This window comes from Thamnophis sirtalis, unplaced genomic scaffold, assembly GCF_051295495.1.
Source record: "Thamnophis sirtalis isolate CommonGarterSnake01/CBP01778 unplaced genomic scaffold, rThaSir2_p1.2 scaffold_12, whole genome shotgun sequence".
Classification (NCBI taxonomy): domain Eukaryota; kingdom Metazoa; phylum Chordata; class Lepidosauria; order Squamata; family Natricidae; genus Thamnophis; species Thamnophis sirtalis.
The window spans coordinates 34,431,179-34,444,386 of NW_028261392.1; the positions used below are offsets into that span (position 1 = coordinate 34,431,179).

The 13,208-nt window shown below is 39.4% G+C and overlaps 1 protein-coding gene across 1 annotated transcript; it reads right to left on the bottom strand.

Moving 5' to 3' along the window:
* Positions 1 to 4,153: 4,153 nt before the first annotated feature.
* LOC106549727 (acetylserotonin O-methyltransferase) lies at positions 4,154 to 13,208 on the bottom strand. Its single transcript, XM_087726229.1, has 9 exons — positions 13,130 to 13,208; positions 11,994 to 12,162; positions 10,399 to 10,573; positions 9,894 to 10,023; positions 8,958 to 9,026; positions 8,512 to 8,630; positions 7,028 to 7,168; positions 6,736 to 6,858; positions 4,154 to 4,398 (listed from the first exon to the last, which is right to left on the bottom strand). Exons 2-9 carry the CDS (start codon positions 12,099 to 12,101, stop codon positions 4,190 to 4,192), a joined length of 1,074 nt encoding a protein of 357 aa, XP_087582355.1. The 5' UTR covers positions 12,102 to 12,162; positions 13,130 to 13,208; the 3' UTR covers positions 4,154 to 4,189.

Below are 13,208 nucleotides of genomic sequence, written 5' to 3' on the forward strand. Positions count from 1 at the left end.
TGTAACACATTGAGGGCAGAACAGCAAAGTCACATATCTAAATCCTGCATGTCAAATATTCACCCAGAATACTACCTGCAACCTTCTTGTCTTATCTTATCAATTACATTCTTACTTTGTGGCCTTTTAAGTGAGAAAAACAGCTAGATTTTCTATTATCAGTATGTGAAATATGCCTAGTTCTACATCTCAACCCCAGGCTGTGTGGATGAAGCTGTAAATCTACTAATCAGTACCTTTGTATCTGGATAGTGAGGAAGAGACCAGTTCAATGGACACTGAGAGGCCTTGGATGTTTCACTCTCCTGGGATTACCATATCATAGAATCCCTTGTGGTTTCCAGGGGCCCACAGGTTCCTGCTTGTAACAACCTGATCATTAGGCTCTAGGGATCAATTGGGACTGTTGCCATTGTACTTACCTACCTCCTACACTGCAACCTCCTTGCCTGATCTCCTTGACTCCAGATCAGCAGTGGATGTCCTTCTCTGGGAATGCAGTCTGAGGTGGCTCAGGAACTCAGGGCTTCTATAACAGCCATGAGTGTCCACTAGGTCATCAAGAACCTGGCTTCAGATCTAGTATTCTGTCAGTGCAGTGGCGATGTCATTTGAAATTGAGAGAGCTTATGCTGTCCCCTTGTCATGATCCAATCACAGCCAGATTTCCTAGGGATTCTCCAATATCATGACCCCCACAGGGAAACTGAGTACAAAACTGTAAATTGGTCTGCTTTAATGACTACTTGATGAGCTGTTTCAGGGGATGCTGGGGACTATCCCTGTTGGTCTGCTGCAAGGTCCATCCAAGGTTAATTGATTGTTGCTTGGAATAAAGTGGCTACTGAGGCCTTGGATTAGATTGCACCCATCTCTTTCCTTTTCATCACTCTCCATGATTTACAGAAAAGTTGAGAGATCAAATAGAAGAGATATTTAGAGTATTGCTTGTGTTCAGTAGGTATGAACTCTACTGAACACAGATGAAAGCCACTATTAAGGACTTGATTGTGGTTGTAAGCGTGGTAAAGAGTCAGTACTTCTCCACCTTTACTGCATCTGCAGAATGCTATTCCACACCCCTATTTTGTGAGACCCCGACCCTCTTTGGTATGGAGGATTTGGAGAACTTTTTCCATGTGTATATTGAAATATGTGTGTGGCCTCTGTTGGATTAAATCGCAGAGATCCGAGCAGTGTCTCATTACTCCTATGAGTCATCAGTACTATGCAAGCTGTCCTGGTTGCCTGATGGTTTCCAGGTGCTTTTTCTGTGCTTACACTTTCCTGTGGAATCAGGAATGTTAATGGCTGCATGATGGCTTGGCTCTTGAAGGCATTGTTTTTTCTATAATTGCTGAATTCTTTTATTTTTGTTATGATCATCATCTATCTCAAGAATTGCACAATTACATACAACTCTTGATAGCTTTTAGTAGATTAAAGTATCAAAACAGATGGAATCATAGCATGAAATATGGCTGCACTAAGAAATCAGGATCAAGTATCAAATTCAACAGCATCAGTTCCATTATCTATAAATTTGGGAACTTTGGGATGGATTTCACCAAAGATCAGCAAACTCTGACTGTTATAAAGGAAGGCCACTTCTTAAGGATGCAGGGGAAGCATTTTCATGCATTAATGGAACGTGGACAACACAGTATTTCCAATTCTATGATTCAGTGAGCTGCCTCCTTCAGGCTCAGAGAACAATATATTTGCTATTTGTTTTTTTTAGATTTCTGTGACTTAAAGTGGCATATGTGGCAGTCAGTTTGTTCCACAATAACCCAATGAAAAGGGGAATTGTTCTTGCCCTCTAGCCTAACCTTCTTCATAACCTTTTTCCTTTGCTGAGGTATACTTGAACCTACAGCATCTTGTACAACATATGAACCTCTAAATTCATCACAATGTAGTGTTACATAATACCCTAGTAGTACCTTCGTACTCTTCCTTAAGTTTTTTTTATTTCTTCCCACCACCCCACGCCTTAGACGGACCAAGAAAGCTTCTTCTCATAGACAATACTTTTATCGTCTCTGCAATCTTGGCAAGCCAGTTAAAATATATGAACTCATGATACATTTTAATTTTTAAAATTGGCTTATCTTTAGGTGGCACATTTTTCAAGTAAAGAATTAAATATTTTCAGGTCTATTATCCACAAATTGCCTTATTCATGAGCATATATGGGTTATATGGATACTTTTTTAAAATATGAAGAAAAAACTGTTAAACAAATTCATGGGCTCAATATCATAAACCAGAAAAGGCAGAAATCACGGGGCCATGTAGATTAGGTTATTATGATCTCAGTGAATATGTGCTTTACAAGTCTGTTGCCTGTCCATCCACACAACTACTTGAAAGTATAAGGGGGAAACTAAATAAAGTTCTAGGAACTTCTCAGGGTCAAGATTAATGAAAACAATTATAGGAATAATTTGTGTTCCAATGGCATCAATAGTCATCCATTTATAGTATATGTGAAAGGAGTAGGGTAGACATAATAGCAGGTCATATTAGTATGTAGTACATGGTTTAATAAAATTGCTATCATGCCCAAATCAATTATCCAAGGTCCTTGAAGACGGCCATTTCTGCCGTGGCCCCCACCCTTTGGAATAGCATGTTTCCCAAAGTAAATTCCGCTTCCACCATCTTGGCCTTCCCAAAGACCCTAAAGCCCAGCTTTGTCAACTGGCTTGTGACCCCAATGGAGAATCCCATTTTGGAGGTGGCACTGATGGGGAATCCCATTTTGGAGGTGGCCGTAGACTAGTACAACATCTCCACCTAGTCTACACATCGGTTTTTTATCCCTTTTAATATTAATTTTAACATTTTAGTTTTTAATGGGTGATATTTTAATGTTTTAATCCTATAATAGTTTTATTTCTGTATTTATGATATTGTATAAATTGCCTAGAATCACTTGTTAGAGAGATGGACATCATAAAATATTTAATGAAGGAAAGGAAAGAAGGGAAGGGAAGGGAAGAAAAGGAAAGGAATGAGAGAAAGAAAGAAAGAAAGAAAGAAAGAAAGAAAGAAAGAAAGAAAGAAAGAAAGAAAGAAAGAAAGAAAGAAAGAAAGAAAGAAAGACAGCCTACAGCTATTATGGAATGCAGCTAGAAATTGTAAGGTAACAGAAATCCCTAATGTTAATGTGTAGTTCAAGAGGCCTAGGTTCCATTTGCTTTTTGATAGCCACACATTATCCCAAAATCTCTCTTTTCAACTAAATTACTTTTTTCCAGTGTGGATATTACAGTAGATGCATACAACAAGGTACGGTTGTACCGCCTATTTATTATTGCTTTGGGACTGAGTTTCCCAGACAAATATCAGCAAACTCTAACTGTTATATGGAAAGGCCATTTCTTAAAGATGCAGGAGAAGCATTTTCATGCACTAATGGAAGGTTGACAAAAAATCATTTTCAATTCTATGATTGAGTGAGTTGCCTCCTTCAGCTCAGGTAGCAACATATTTCCTGTTTGTTTATTTGTTATTAGACTTAGAGTGGCATACATAGCAGTCAGTTTGCTCCATAATAGCTCGGTGAAAAGGGGAATTGTTCTCACTCTTTCTGCCCAACCTTCTTCATATGGTTTTTAAGCGCTTCCTTTGCTGAAGGAGACTTGAACGTGCAATATCTGGTACAACTATAAATCCATTCACAATGCAGTGTTGTATTGTATATAATACTCCAGTGTGTTGGCACCCTTCATCAAGTACGTGTTGTATTGTATATAATACTCCAGTGTGTTGGCACCCTTCATCAAGTACGTTTCATTTTTTCCCACCCCGCATTAGATTCTGTCACTTTGGGGATTGTCACCATTCCTTTCTTCCTGTCCCTTAGAAGAATTGGTAATATTTCCTCTCAGAGAGAATGCTTTTATAGTCTCCTGTATAGTTCTTGTGTTCTTATGAAGTTGGTTTTCTGATCTAATCTACCTCTTGGCCAACAGGTTGTTCTCTCAGAATGGAAACATCTCAAAAGAGTTATTCAGCGTAAATTACTTTCTTCCAGTGAGGAAAATCAAAGTAACATCAAGCAATAAGATTAACATGGTAAATAGATATATACACTCACAAATTAGAATCAATACGATAGTAAAAGCATTTTTATTATTTGAATTATTTAACATTTAGTCAGAATTAAGCATGTTGAATATTATTTTCTGGCCAAAAGGACATCATAGATATTTCCTTTCTTAAACTGAATATCTTTAAAGCCAGCAGTTTGGAAGAGCATTCGATGCTCCGATTCTTTTCGTGATTTTCCTTCAGATATAACCAACATTATGATGCAGTACAAATGAGCAGGAAGCGACCCACATATTTTGTCATCAATAATTGGGTCAACTGCCAGGACTCCACCACCTGTTGCAAAATAATTTATTAAAGCAGTCATAGGTTACCTACAAAAGAGATGATGTCCTTCATCTCATTTTCATTTTTATGGCTGTGACCTTTCTCCCAACACTTTTCCTCTCTTCTGAAAATATTCTTTTGGGCTCTTTTTCCCTAGGCTAACTCCATGCTCCATTTTAGTCTCCTGGGAATCTTAAAAGATGTATAAAATTTTGTGCCGACCCTGGATCCTTCATCATACACTAACATATAACATAACATACACCATTTTAGCCCATTCACCACAGGATTGCTTCCTAGACTCTGCCTACGTTTTATGACTGAAGCATCAGGAAAGTTCTAAGAAATCTTTCCACAACTGGACTTTATTTAAATCCAATACATGGCATTTTTCTGTCTTGGAAGGGTAAGAAAGAAACAGGTTTCATAACATAGGTTTTATAGGCACCTATGGAAGGAACTGGTTTCCATAGTATAGTAATACTTCAATCTTGATTAGGAGCACACAAAAAGCTTCTGTGGCCCAGGAAACTTCAGTTTGCTCCCTGCCTTGTTCTCCACAACCCACCAGATTTCGAGGCCTTCTCCTTGCACTACCATCTCCAGGTCTACAATGTTTACCATTTTGTGCAGCTGCGGACAACTATGTCAAGCCAATGTTTGCCAGACAGCTAGCAAACACAATGTTCTGAAGGATAGAAAGGCTAGCACATGGAGTAGAGGGGAACTCATGTGTGGGCTGGAAAAAGGAAATTGGGATAGTGGAGATAGCACTAGCAATAGCACTTAAGGCTTATATACCGCTTTATAGTGCTTTACAACCCTCTCTAAGCAGTTTACAGTATCAGCATATTGCCCTCAACAATTTGGGTCCTTATTTTACCCATCTTGGAAGGATGGAAGCAGGGTGAAATTTAGCAGGTTCTGGAGAACCGGTAGTGGAAATTTTGAGTATTTCGGAGAACTAGCAAATGCCACCCTGTCTGGCCCCAGAGTGGGGTGGGAATGGAGAATTTGCACTATCCTTCTCCTGACACACCCACCAAGCCACTCTCACAGAACCAGAAGAAGAAAAAATGAATTTTATCACTGGATGGATGGCTGAGTCAACCTTGAGCCTGGTGACATTTGAACTGCTAAATTGCAGGTAGCAGAAGCAATGTTCCCTCTATTTTTTTTTCAGTGTGTGCGGAAAAGTATAGTATTTGAGCAGCACATTTTCATGCCTGAGCACCTGAATTTTTTTCACAGATGTTTCACAGAGCAATTGATTTATAGGATCCAAATTGGATCCAAATCCTCTTTCTCTTACACAAACTATCTGAACTAAGTTGTCTTTAACGTCTCTGGAATGGGCCCCCTCCTTCCTGGGAACCTGCCCGACTACATTCCATCACTTATCAAACTTTTGGGATTCAAGCTTCCTTTCAAAGCTTCCTACTGCAAAGGTTCCCTTCCATGCATGGAGAGAAATTGCCTGCCCTCTTTTGGCATGCAGTGTTTCAGCTCCCCTCACTTAATGAGCCACACAACTGCTTAACAGTCTCAACTGAAAGACCCAGGATTGTGGTCATTGTGGTCATATGCTTTACGTGTAGTCCTTGACTTACAATCCAATTGGGCTCAAAATTCCTGATGTTAAGCAAGATAGGTGTTAAATGAGTTTTGCTTCATTTTATGATTTTTTTGCCCCAGTTGTGAAATAAATCTCTGCAGTTGTTAAGTTAGTAACACAGTTATAAAGTGAATCTGGCTTCCCCATTGACTTTGATTGTCAGAAGGTTGCAAAAGGTGATCACATGACCCCAGAAACATCAAAAATAGAAACCAGTTGCCAAGCATCTGAATTTTGATAATATGCCCACGTAACTTCGAACAGTCATTAAAACAATAGTTATAAATCAAGAACCACCAGAACAGTGGTGGGTTTCAGCACCAGTTGCAACCGGTACGCTGCAACAGGGCTGGGCGTACACTATGCTCGGTGGAGTGTCGCACAGGGGCCATACAATACGCATGCGTGCGCAGATGCCCCATTTCCTTCAAATACAGGTAAGGAACGAGGGTGGATGGGTGGGCCCTTCAAAGCACCGTTCTGCTGCTTCCAGAAGGCACAGGTGTGTGCGTATCAGGGTGTACCACCTGGAACCCACCACTGTACCTGTGTCATTTAATGACTGCAATGAATTACAGCCAAACCTCTGAGCCCCTTTTAGGTTATAAGTGAGCAGTATCTCATTTGTCACGGGTTGTTGCAAATACATAAAAAAGCTATGCATCCCTCTGGTTGGTTTGCTTGTCTTCCCTATCACAAATGTCATTTTTTCTCTTTCTAGCAATGCCTACCTGGCTTACAGGCTGTAAACACTTTTGTTAGCAGCTGGATGCACTTTTCATCACTCCAGTTATACAAGACTCTTGAAAGGATGTAAAGATCTGCTTCAGGAATTGGATCATTAAAAAAATCCCCTGTAATCAAAACACAAATGTCTTCATAAGGTAGGAATTTCTTAATTCTACTAACAACTTGGAGAAACAATTTACTCTCCTGTTCATAAAGCTTGCTCTACAATGATACTGGCTTTTTTTCAACTACTGCTTTGAAATGACAGAGATATTGATTAAACGTACATATTACCTTCATGGAAAGAGATCTGAGAGTCATCTGAAAATGCATTATATTTTTTTGATATTTCCACAACTCCAGGAAGATCGAAAAGTTTCACAGTACAATTTGGATATACTGAAACCAATTCCTTAGCTAAGCCACCACTGCTTCCTTGGAAAAAAACACAATGCAAAAAAGAAACTATGTAATATTCTGTTTATCAACATTTTTAATAATTTATTAGAACATTTGTTATGATTTTTATAATGTAAAACAACATTATACATTTGCAAGTATGGAGAGATCCAAGATGGGGAGGCTTAAAGAGAATGCAGGTGTGAGTGGGGGAGGGGTCTCATGGATTCTCTCCTATTGATATGTATGTGGCCCCTAATCTCCCAGCTTTCCTCATCTGTGGGGACAAGAGGTTTTACAAAGCAGGAACAGTAACAGAAAAGGCTCTTCCTGTGACTGACAGAGTCGGTATCACATGTATAGCACTCCAAAGGAGAAGTCCTTCTCCCAAAACCCAGGTGTGAATGGCAGCTTGGCAGCTTGGATGCAGATAAAAGTTCCCAAGCATGGGATGGGGTGTCTATGTCTCTGTGTGTGTGGTGTGTCTATGCTGGTGTCAGTGTGTCAGTATGCCGGAACACAGCATTTCCATGTTCACCTCCCTCAGGCTAGGCCAGCTTTGGAAACCAGAGGAAAAGGCCCAGGCTCATGGCAGTTGTCCCCTTGGCGAATTGCCTAGTACAAGCTGTCCCATGGCCAGGTGGGAATGGCAACCTGGATAAGCTCTTGCAGGGTTGGGGGGTGGGGGGGATTGGCAAGACTTCAATACAGGTTTGTCATTTTTTCCTTCATAAGGTTGAGAAAAAATGACTGGCCCGAGGTCACCCATCTGGGTTTCTGTCTAGAGCTGGACTAGAACTTCTGGTCTCCCAATTTCTAGAGTGAATGCCTTAACCACTAAACCAGTTGGCTTTGTTTTCTTTCAATGCATCGTGGCAATATCATCCCAGGCAAGGGCGTGAGAAAGTGAAGAAAAGTGCTTTCACGTTCAGAAATGCCCCCACCTCTTTCCAAACAACCTCAGGATTGTTGGTACTTATTGTGAGACATTGAGTAGTTCTGATCAGCTAAACCATTTTAAAATTAGGTATTTAAAAATAAGGTTCAAAACTCTAAAGCAAAACAGATTACAGGGTAGGATAATACAACTCTACTTTTGCAAACAGGGAATTAATCGATCAAGCAGAATAGAGTTGGAAGGAACCTTGGAGGTCTCCTAGCCCTTAACCCTAACCCATTACAATTTGAGACAAATGGCTGTCCAATGTCTTCTTAAAAACCTCCCGCGATGAAGCACCCACAACCTCTGAAGGCAAACTATCCCACTAGTTACAAGGTCTTTGACAGAGCCAGAGGCATCTTTCAATCCAATTTCACCAGAATATCACACAGTATCAAATTGATAGTAAGGGGCATGATGAAGACCTTTGGGTACTTACCACCCAGATCACAAATGAGCTGAAAACCAGAAAGATCAAAGGCAGAGACCACATCTTTTCCATACAGACTCCAAGCCTCACTCATGAACTTTAAAAAGCTTTCAATGCCTTCCATTGAACTAGAATTGAAATTTGCATTGGCCGATGATTAATAAGCACATGAAATACAATATGATTAACATCTGATCATAAATCTAGAATTATATTTTTCATTATGTAGTCATGGTTTATGCAGGCTTTTGTGTTAATTATCTGGTTTATTATCTGGAATACTGTATGCCAATATTTGCTTTATGAGCAGTTGTCCTGGAAGGATCTCAAAATAGCCAACATTCTTGCAGGCAGGCATTTGAGCAACAGAAAATATTATTTGGTTTGGTCAGAAAAAAATAAAAGCAAAACAGCTATTTACTGTCCAAAGGAAAGTAATAAAAATGCTACATTACCTGTATAGAGGTCCATAAAATTCCTTTGAAGACTTGTCAAATATTGATAGAATCTGAGATTTCCCATCCCTGTAGCAGATGTTTTTTTAATTGAAAACAAGAGAAATACCTTTATCTATTATATTCTTTTACTTCCCTAGCATCAACATAGTGCTTCTATTCAAATAGCATAATAATATTACTTGCAAAAGATACTCCAAAGGTGCTCCAAAAATATCACAGGCTCTAAACAGTACTGGGAACAGCACTGAAACTTGGGAAGTGAGTGAATCTGACAGAAACGTACTCTTTATTTGTTTCATTACATGTTTTTTATTATTAAATAATAAGCCAATCCTTTTGCGGGATATTTTTTGTCACCTTCATTATTAGCCTCTCTCAATTCTGATATTTGATGAACTGAGTTCTGCTTCAATCATCAAAGTGACTTTCTAAATTAAAATGCTAAGACTATGTTTTTAATCAGATTAAAATTCTTAACCCTATTTTTTACCAGTTGGCTTTCTATGTATCTCTGCAGGCAAGTCTATGGGTTGCAAAGGCATTTTTTCCAAAGACATTGAGCAACAATTAAATTTTAATTAAGTGAATAAATAACATCACTGGAAAGTCCAAAAGGAAATGGGTGTGGGTAATCAGTTCACTAAAATTGCATTTGCTGAAACTCCATGTCTTCCAAACAACAGAGAATTAAACAGATCTAGAGGTACAGAGATAATTACTTCTTTGATCTCAGGAGAGATAACTGAGAAAATTGGCAGATTGTATTGAGCAATGATGATTCTATAGTAATTGAGTGAATAATCATGCAAATGATACAGCAAACACAATCATCACACAGTAAGGACACTTATCCCTGTTTCTTGTTGGAAAGGAAGCCTACCAGTCTCTAATATTGTCTTTGAGAAAAAGTTTTTACTTTTACTCCCTTCTTACCTCACAGCTTCAGGCAAATATTGCATTGCTGGATATAGAATTTCTGAATAGAACTTCATGGAATAATACTGAGACTTTGAGCTTGATTTAGCCAGAAAAAGATCAGCAAACTCTGTGTTTCCATAAAGACCTGAAAATGAAAGCATATATGAAAGCATAAGATAATTACTTCAAAATCCCTTTGCTGAATTCCATATAGCTCCGAGATGAGCAAAGCAAAAGGTCCAATATAAATAATTGCACTTCAGTTTTTTTTCAATTGATTCAGATTTGATCAGGCACTCCAAAAATAATTGCTGACAATCCTGAAACAAGTGGCAGGCTGGGAAAGAGGCTGAGCTGTCTGGAAGGATGTTTTATAACAGAATTCATTAGCTATCTAGAAATATTTTATGATGAATAAACTGAAGGAGAAAACAATGGAGTGTTAACTCTATGGAAAAAGTTATTTTGCTGACTACTTTGTAAAACAGCTGTAACTGCTTCCTCCTGCTTGCAGGATCACCTTTGCCATCCTTCCATTCCACTTTCAGGACCTTTAACCCCACGCAGGCCTCCAGCAGCATCTGCATCCCGTTGAGACTGGTCTTCAAGCGCTCGGCCACAGTCGCAGATGACAGCAGTTCCCCTGACTCCCTCAGCAAATCAAAGACACCCAGCTCACTTGCAGTAAATATGATCTGGAAATACACGAGCAAATGTACAAAAGGGACCATTACTGCATCACTTTAAATGTGAGTACAGATTTGTGTTTTTTTCCTGATCCTACTCAGAGCTGAACTAAGACAATGATAGCCTTAACCATGAAAGCCAGCTGTTTGGCTTGGTCACTTCCTCACAACACAACTCAGCTCACAGGGCTGTTGTGGGGAAAATACCAGAATGAAGGTCTCTTGGATATGTTTGCTACATTGAGTTATTTGTAAAAAAGTAATATAAGTGGGCTATATAAATAAGTAAAATAAACAACTATCACTCTAGGCAGGGCTATCAAACTTCCCGACACATCAAGTGCTGGCCACACCCATGGTTTAGCAAAGGCGGTGAAAGTCCCAATACGTCACGTGATGCCACCATGATGCCATGACTTTGACAATCCTGCACTAGGATCAAGAATGTATGGCAACTATTCCTGTCCAATGCACCTGTTGCTGATGAGCAAGATAAGAAATTGGCGGTGCAGGGATCTGCTCATTTGTGCAACCACATGGATGGTTGCACAGATGGAATGCCCCGGTACGGATGTACCGGAGCCTGCCCAGAGCACCAGATACTGTTCCAGTACAGTGCTGCGGAGGGCCCACTCACCTGCCCAAGCTCCTTACCGTGTTTTAAAGCTTTCGGTATTTCCACGCATGGCATGTACAGTGCCTGCGTGATGCTCCACCGAGCAGCTGGAGCATCGCAGAGGCTTGTGGAAGCATCATTTGAGGCTACAACGCATGTGTGTGGCACGCATATGGGCGCACATGCCAAGCACATCCATGTGGGTGACACCAGGGCCAACCATACCAGTTGGAACGGGATCCGGAACCCACCACTGAACCACACTAGAGGTGGGTTCCTAACAGTTCAGCTCGGTTCAGCCGAACTAGCATTGTTATGGCAACCTGGGTTACTGGAATTGGCAGTGATAAATCAATAGGAGAGCAAAATAAAGGGGAGGGATGTTTTGTAATGCATCCATAATTCATCTATTGGAGCTCACTGAAAGACTGCAGCAAAACACCTTGTGGCATTTATACAACTTATATGTAGGATTTCATTATAGCAAAGTGTTCAGCATTCAGTGGTTTTCACCTCCATGAAGAAGACAAAGAAAACTGGTTTGGAGTCGTGGTTAAGGCACCAGGCTACAAAACAGAAGAGCTGAGTTTTAGTCCTACCTTATGCCTGAAGTCATCTTAGTCATTCTCTCTCTGGTCAAGGAAGAAGGCAAGGGCAAACTATTTCTAAACATGTTATCCAAAAAATCCACAGACACCTGTCCAGGGAGTTATCAGCATGCAAGTCATACCACAAAAAGAAGGAAGTGGAAGAAATTTGTTTTGTTAGTTTCACTACTTAATATACTATTTGTACGCATATTACATGTCTTACTTTTGAGGTTATAAATGAATGTTGATGATGAAACATCATATTGATATTTTCAGCCTCTTCAGGTGAACTCATTGTGGCCCCAGAAAGTTGTACAGTAGTCCTTTTCATATTAAATCAAATCTCTCCAGCTCACAAGGCCAGTTCTTGCCTTTCTCCTTTCCTTAGATGCCTAGAGTGCAATTATAAGTGGAAGCAGACAAAAAGAGGAAAAGAACTAATAAAATTATTAACCAGAAAGAAGTCAGGGTGAATGCTCTAATAATTATTATCATCTTCAGATTCTTATGTATTCTGTTTAAAAAAATAAAGCTATGTGTTGACCTTGTCTACTTCTGACTCTAGACATTCAGGTTGTCTTCCTAAACATAATAGTGGGCAATTACCACTGAAAGCAATATTTTGCAAGTATTTAGACAGCATTGTGTTTCTTCTCTATTTTTCCAAAATCTGCTTCAGCTGTGTCCTTACTAGAAATGAAAAATCTGTTAAGGAGGAAAAGAAAGAACAGGGGAGCTACTCAATTTCTTTCCATTTATCCTGCCTAGAATGCTTCATGTTCAAAGAACCTCCAAAATATATATTATAAGAATAAATTACAAATCATCCACATGTATACACATATATATAAACATACATACATACACACACACACCACCACCACCACCACCACCAGGATAAAAATCTAATAAACTAATAAAATCAAGGATGCCAGAGAAGCAATTTGCTACAATAATGGAGGATCTGGCAAACAAATCTTTCCATAATTTCCTTCATAAAACTCTGAAAGTCACAAATTTGTTTGTTCATATTGTTAGTTTTCTACTTCCTCTCCCCTCAAGGCAGCAAAGATACCCCTGCTTTCCCCACAACACCACCATCAACCAGAGTCCTCTTCCTCAGGTCCTTTTCATTTCTTCCCATCCCAATCAGACACTGTCATTTTCTTTGATGGTCCCAGTTTCTTTTTACCTGTCCTTTGGATTCCAAAGAACAATCACAAAAGTATTCTCTCTGGAGACCATGCTTTTACAGTTCCACAAACATAGTAAGCTACAGATAAAATATGCAAATTCCACATCTTCAGAAGAGGCTGGGGTGATAGGATGCATTTTAAAATATTGTTAAGAGTTGATTACCTGAAGTTTGTTAGTTGATTCTTTAGTGATGTCTCTGGCTTCCCCTGGTCAGCACAAATACTTAGGTGTAATAAATATT

What these genes read in the sequence shown, in the direction of transcription:
- LOC106549727 (XM_087726229.1), bottom strand. Translation starts at nt 12,101, where the DNA reads ATGAAAAGGACTACTGTACAACTTTCTGGGGCCACAATGAGTTCACCT. An exon ending in TATTTGCCTGAAGCTGTGAG is followed by an intron (nt 9,027 to 9,893) that starts GTAAGAAGGGAG and finishes CATCTGCTACAG; the next exon opens with GGATGGGAAATCTCAGATTC. An exon ending in TTTTATGGACCTCTATACAG is followed by an intron (nt 8,631 to 8,957) that starts GTAATGTAGCAT and finishes TTTCAATTCTAG; the next exon opens with TTCAATGGAAGGCATTGAAA.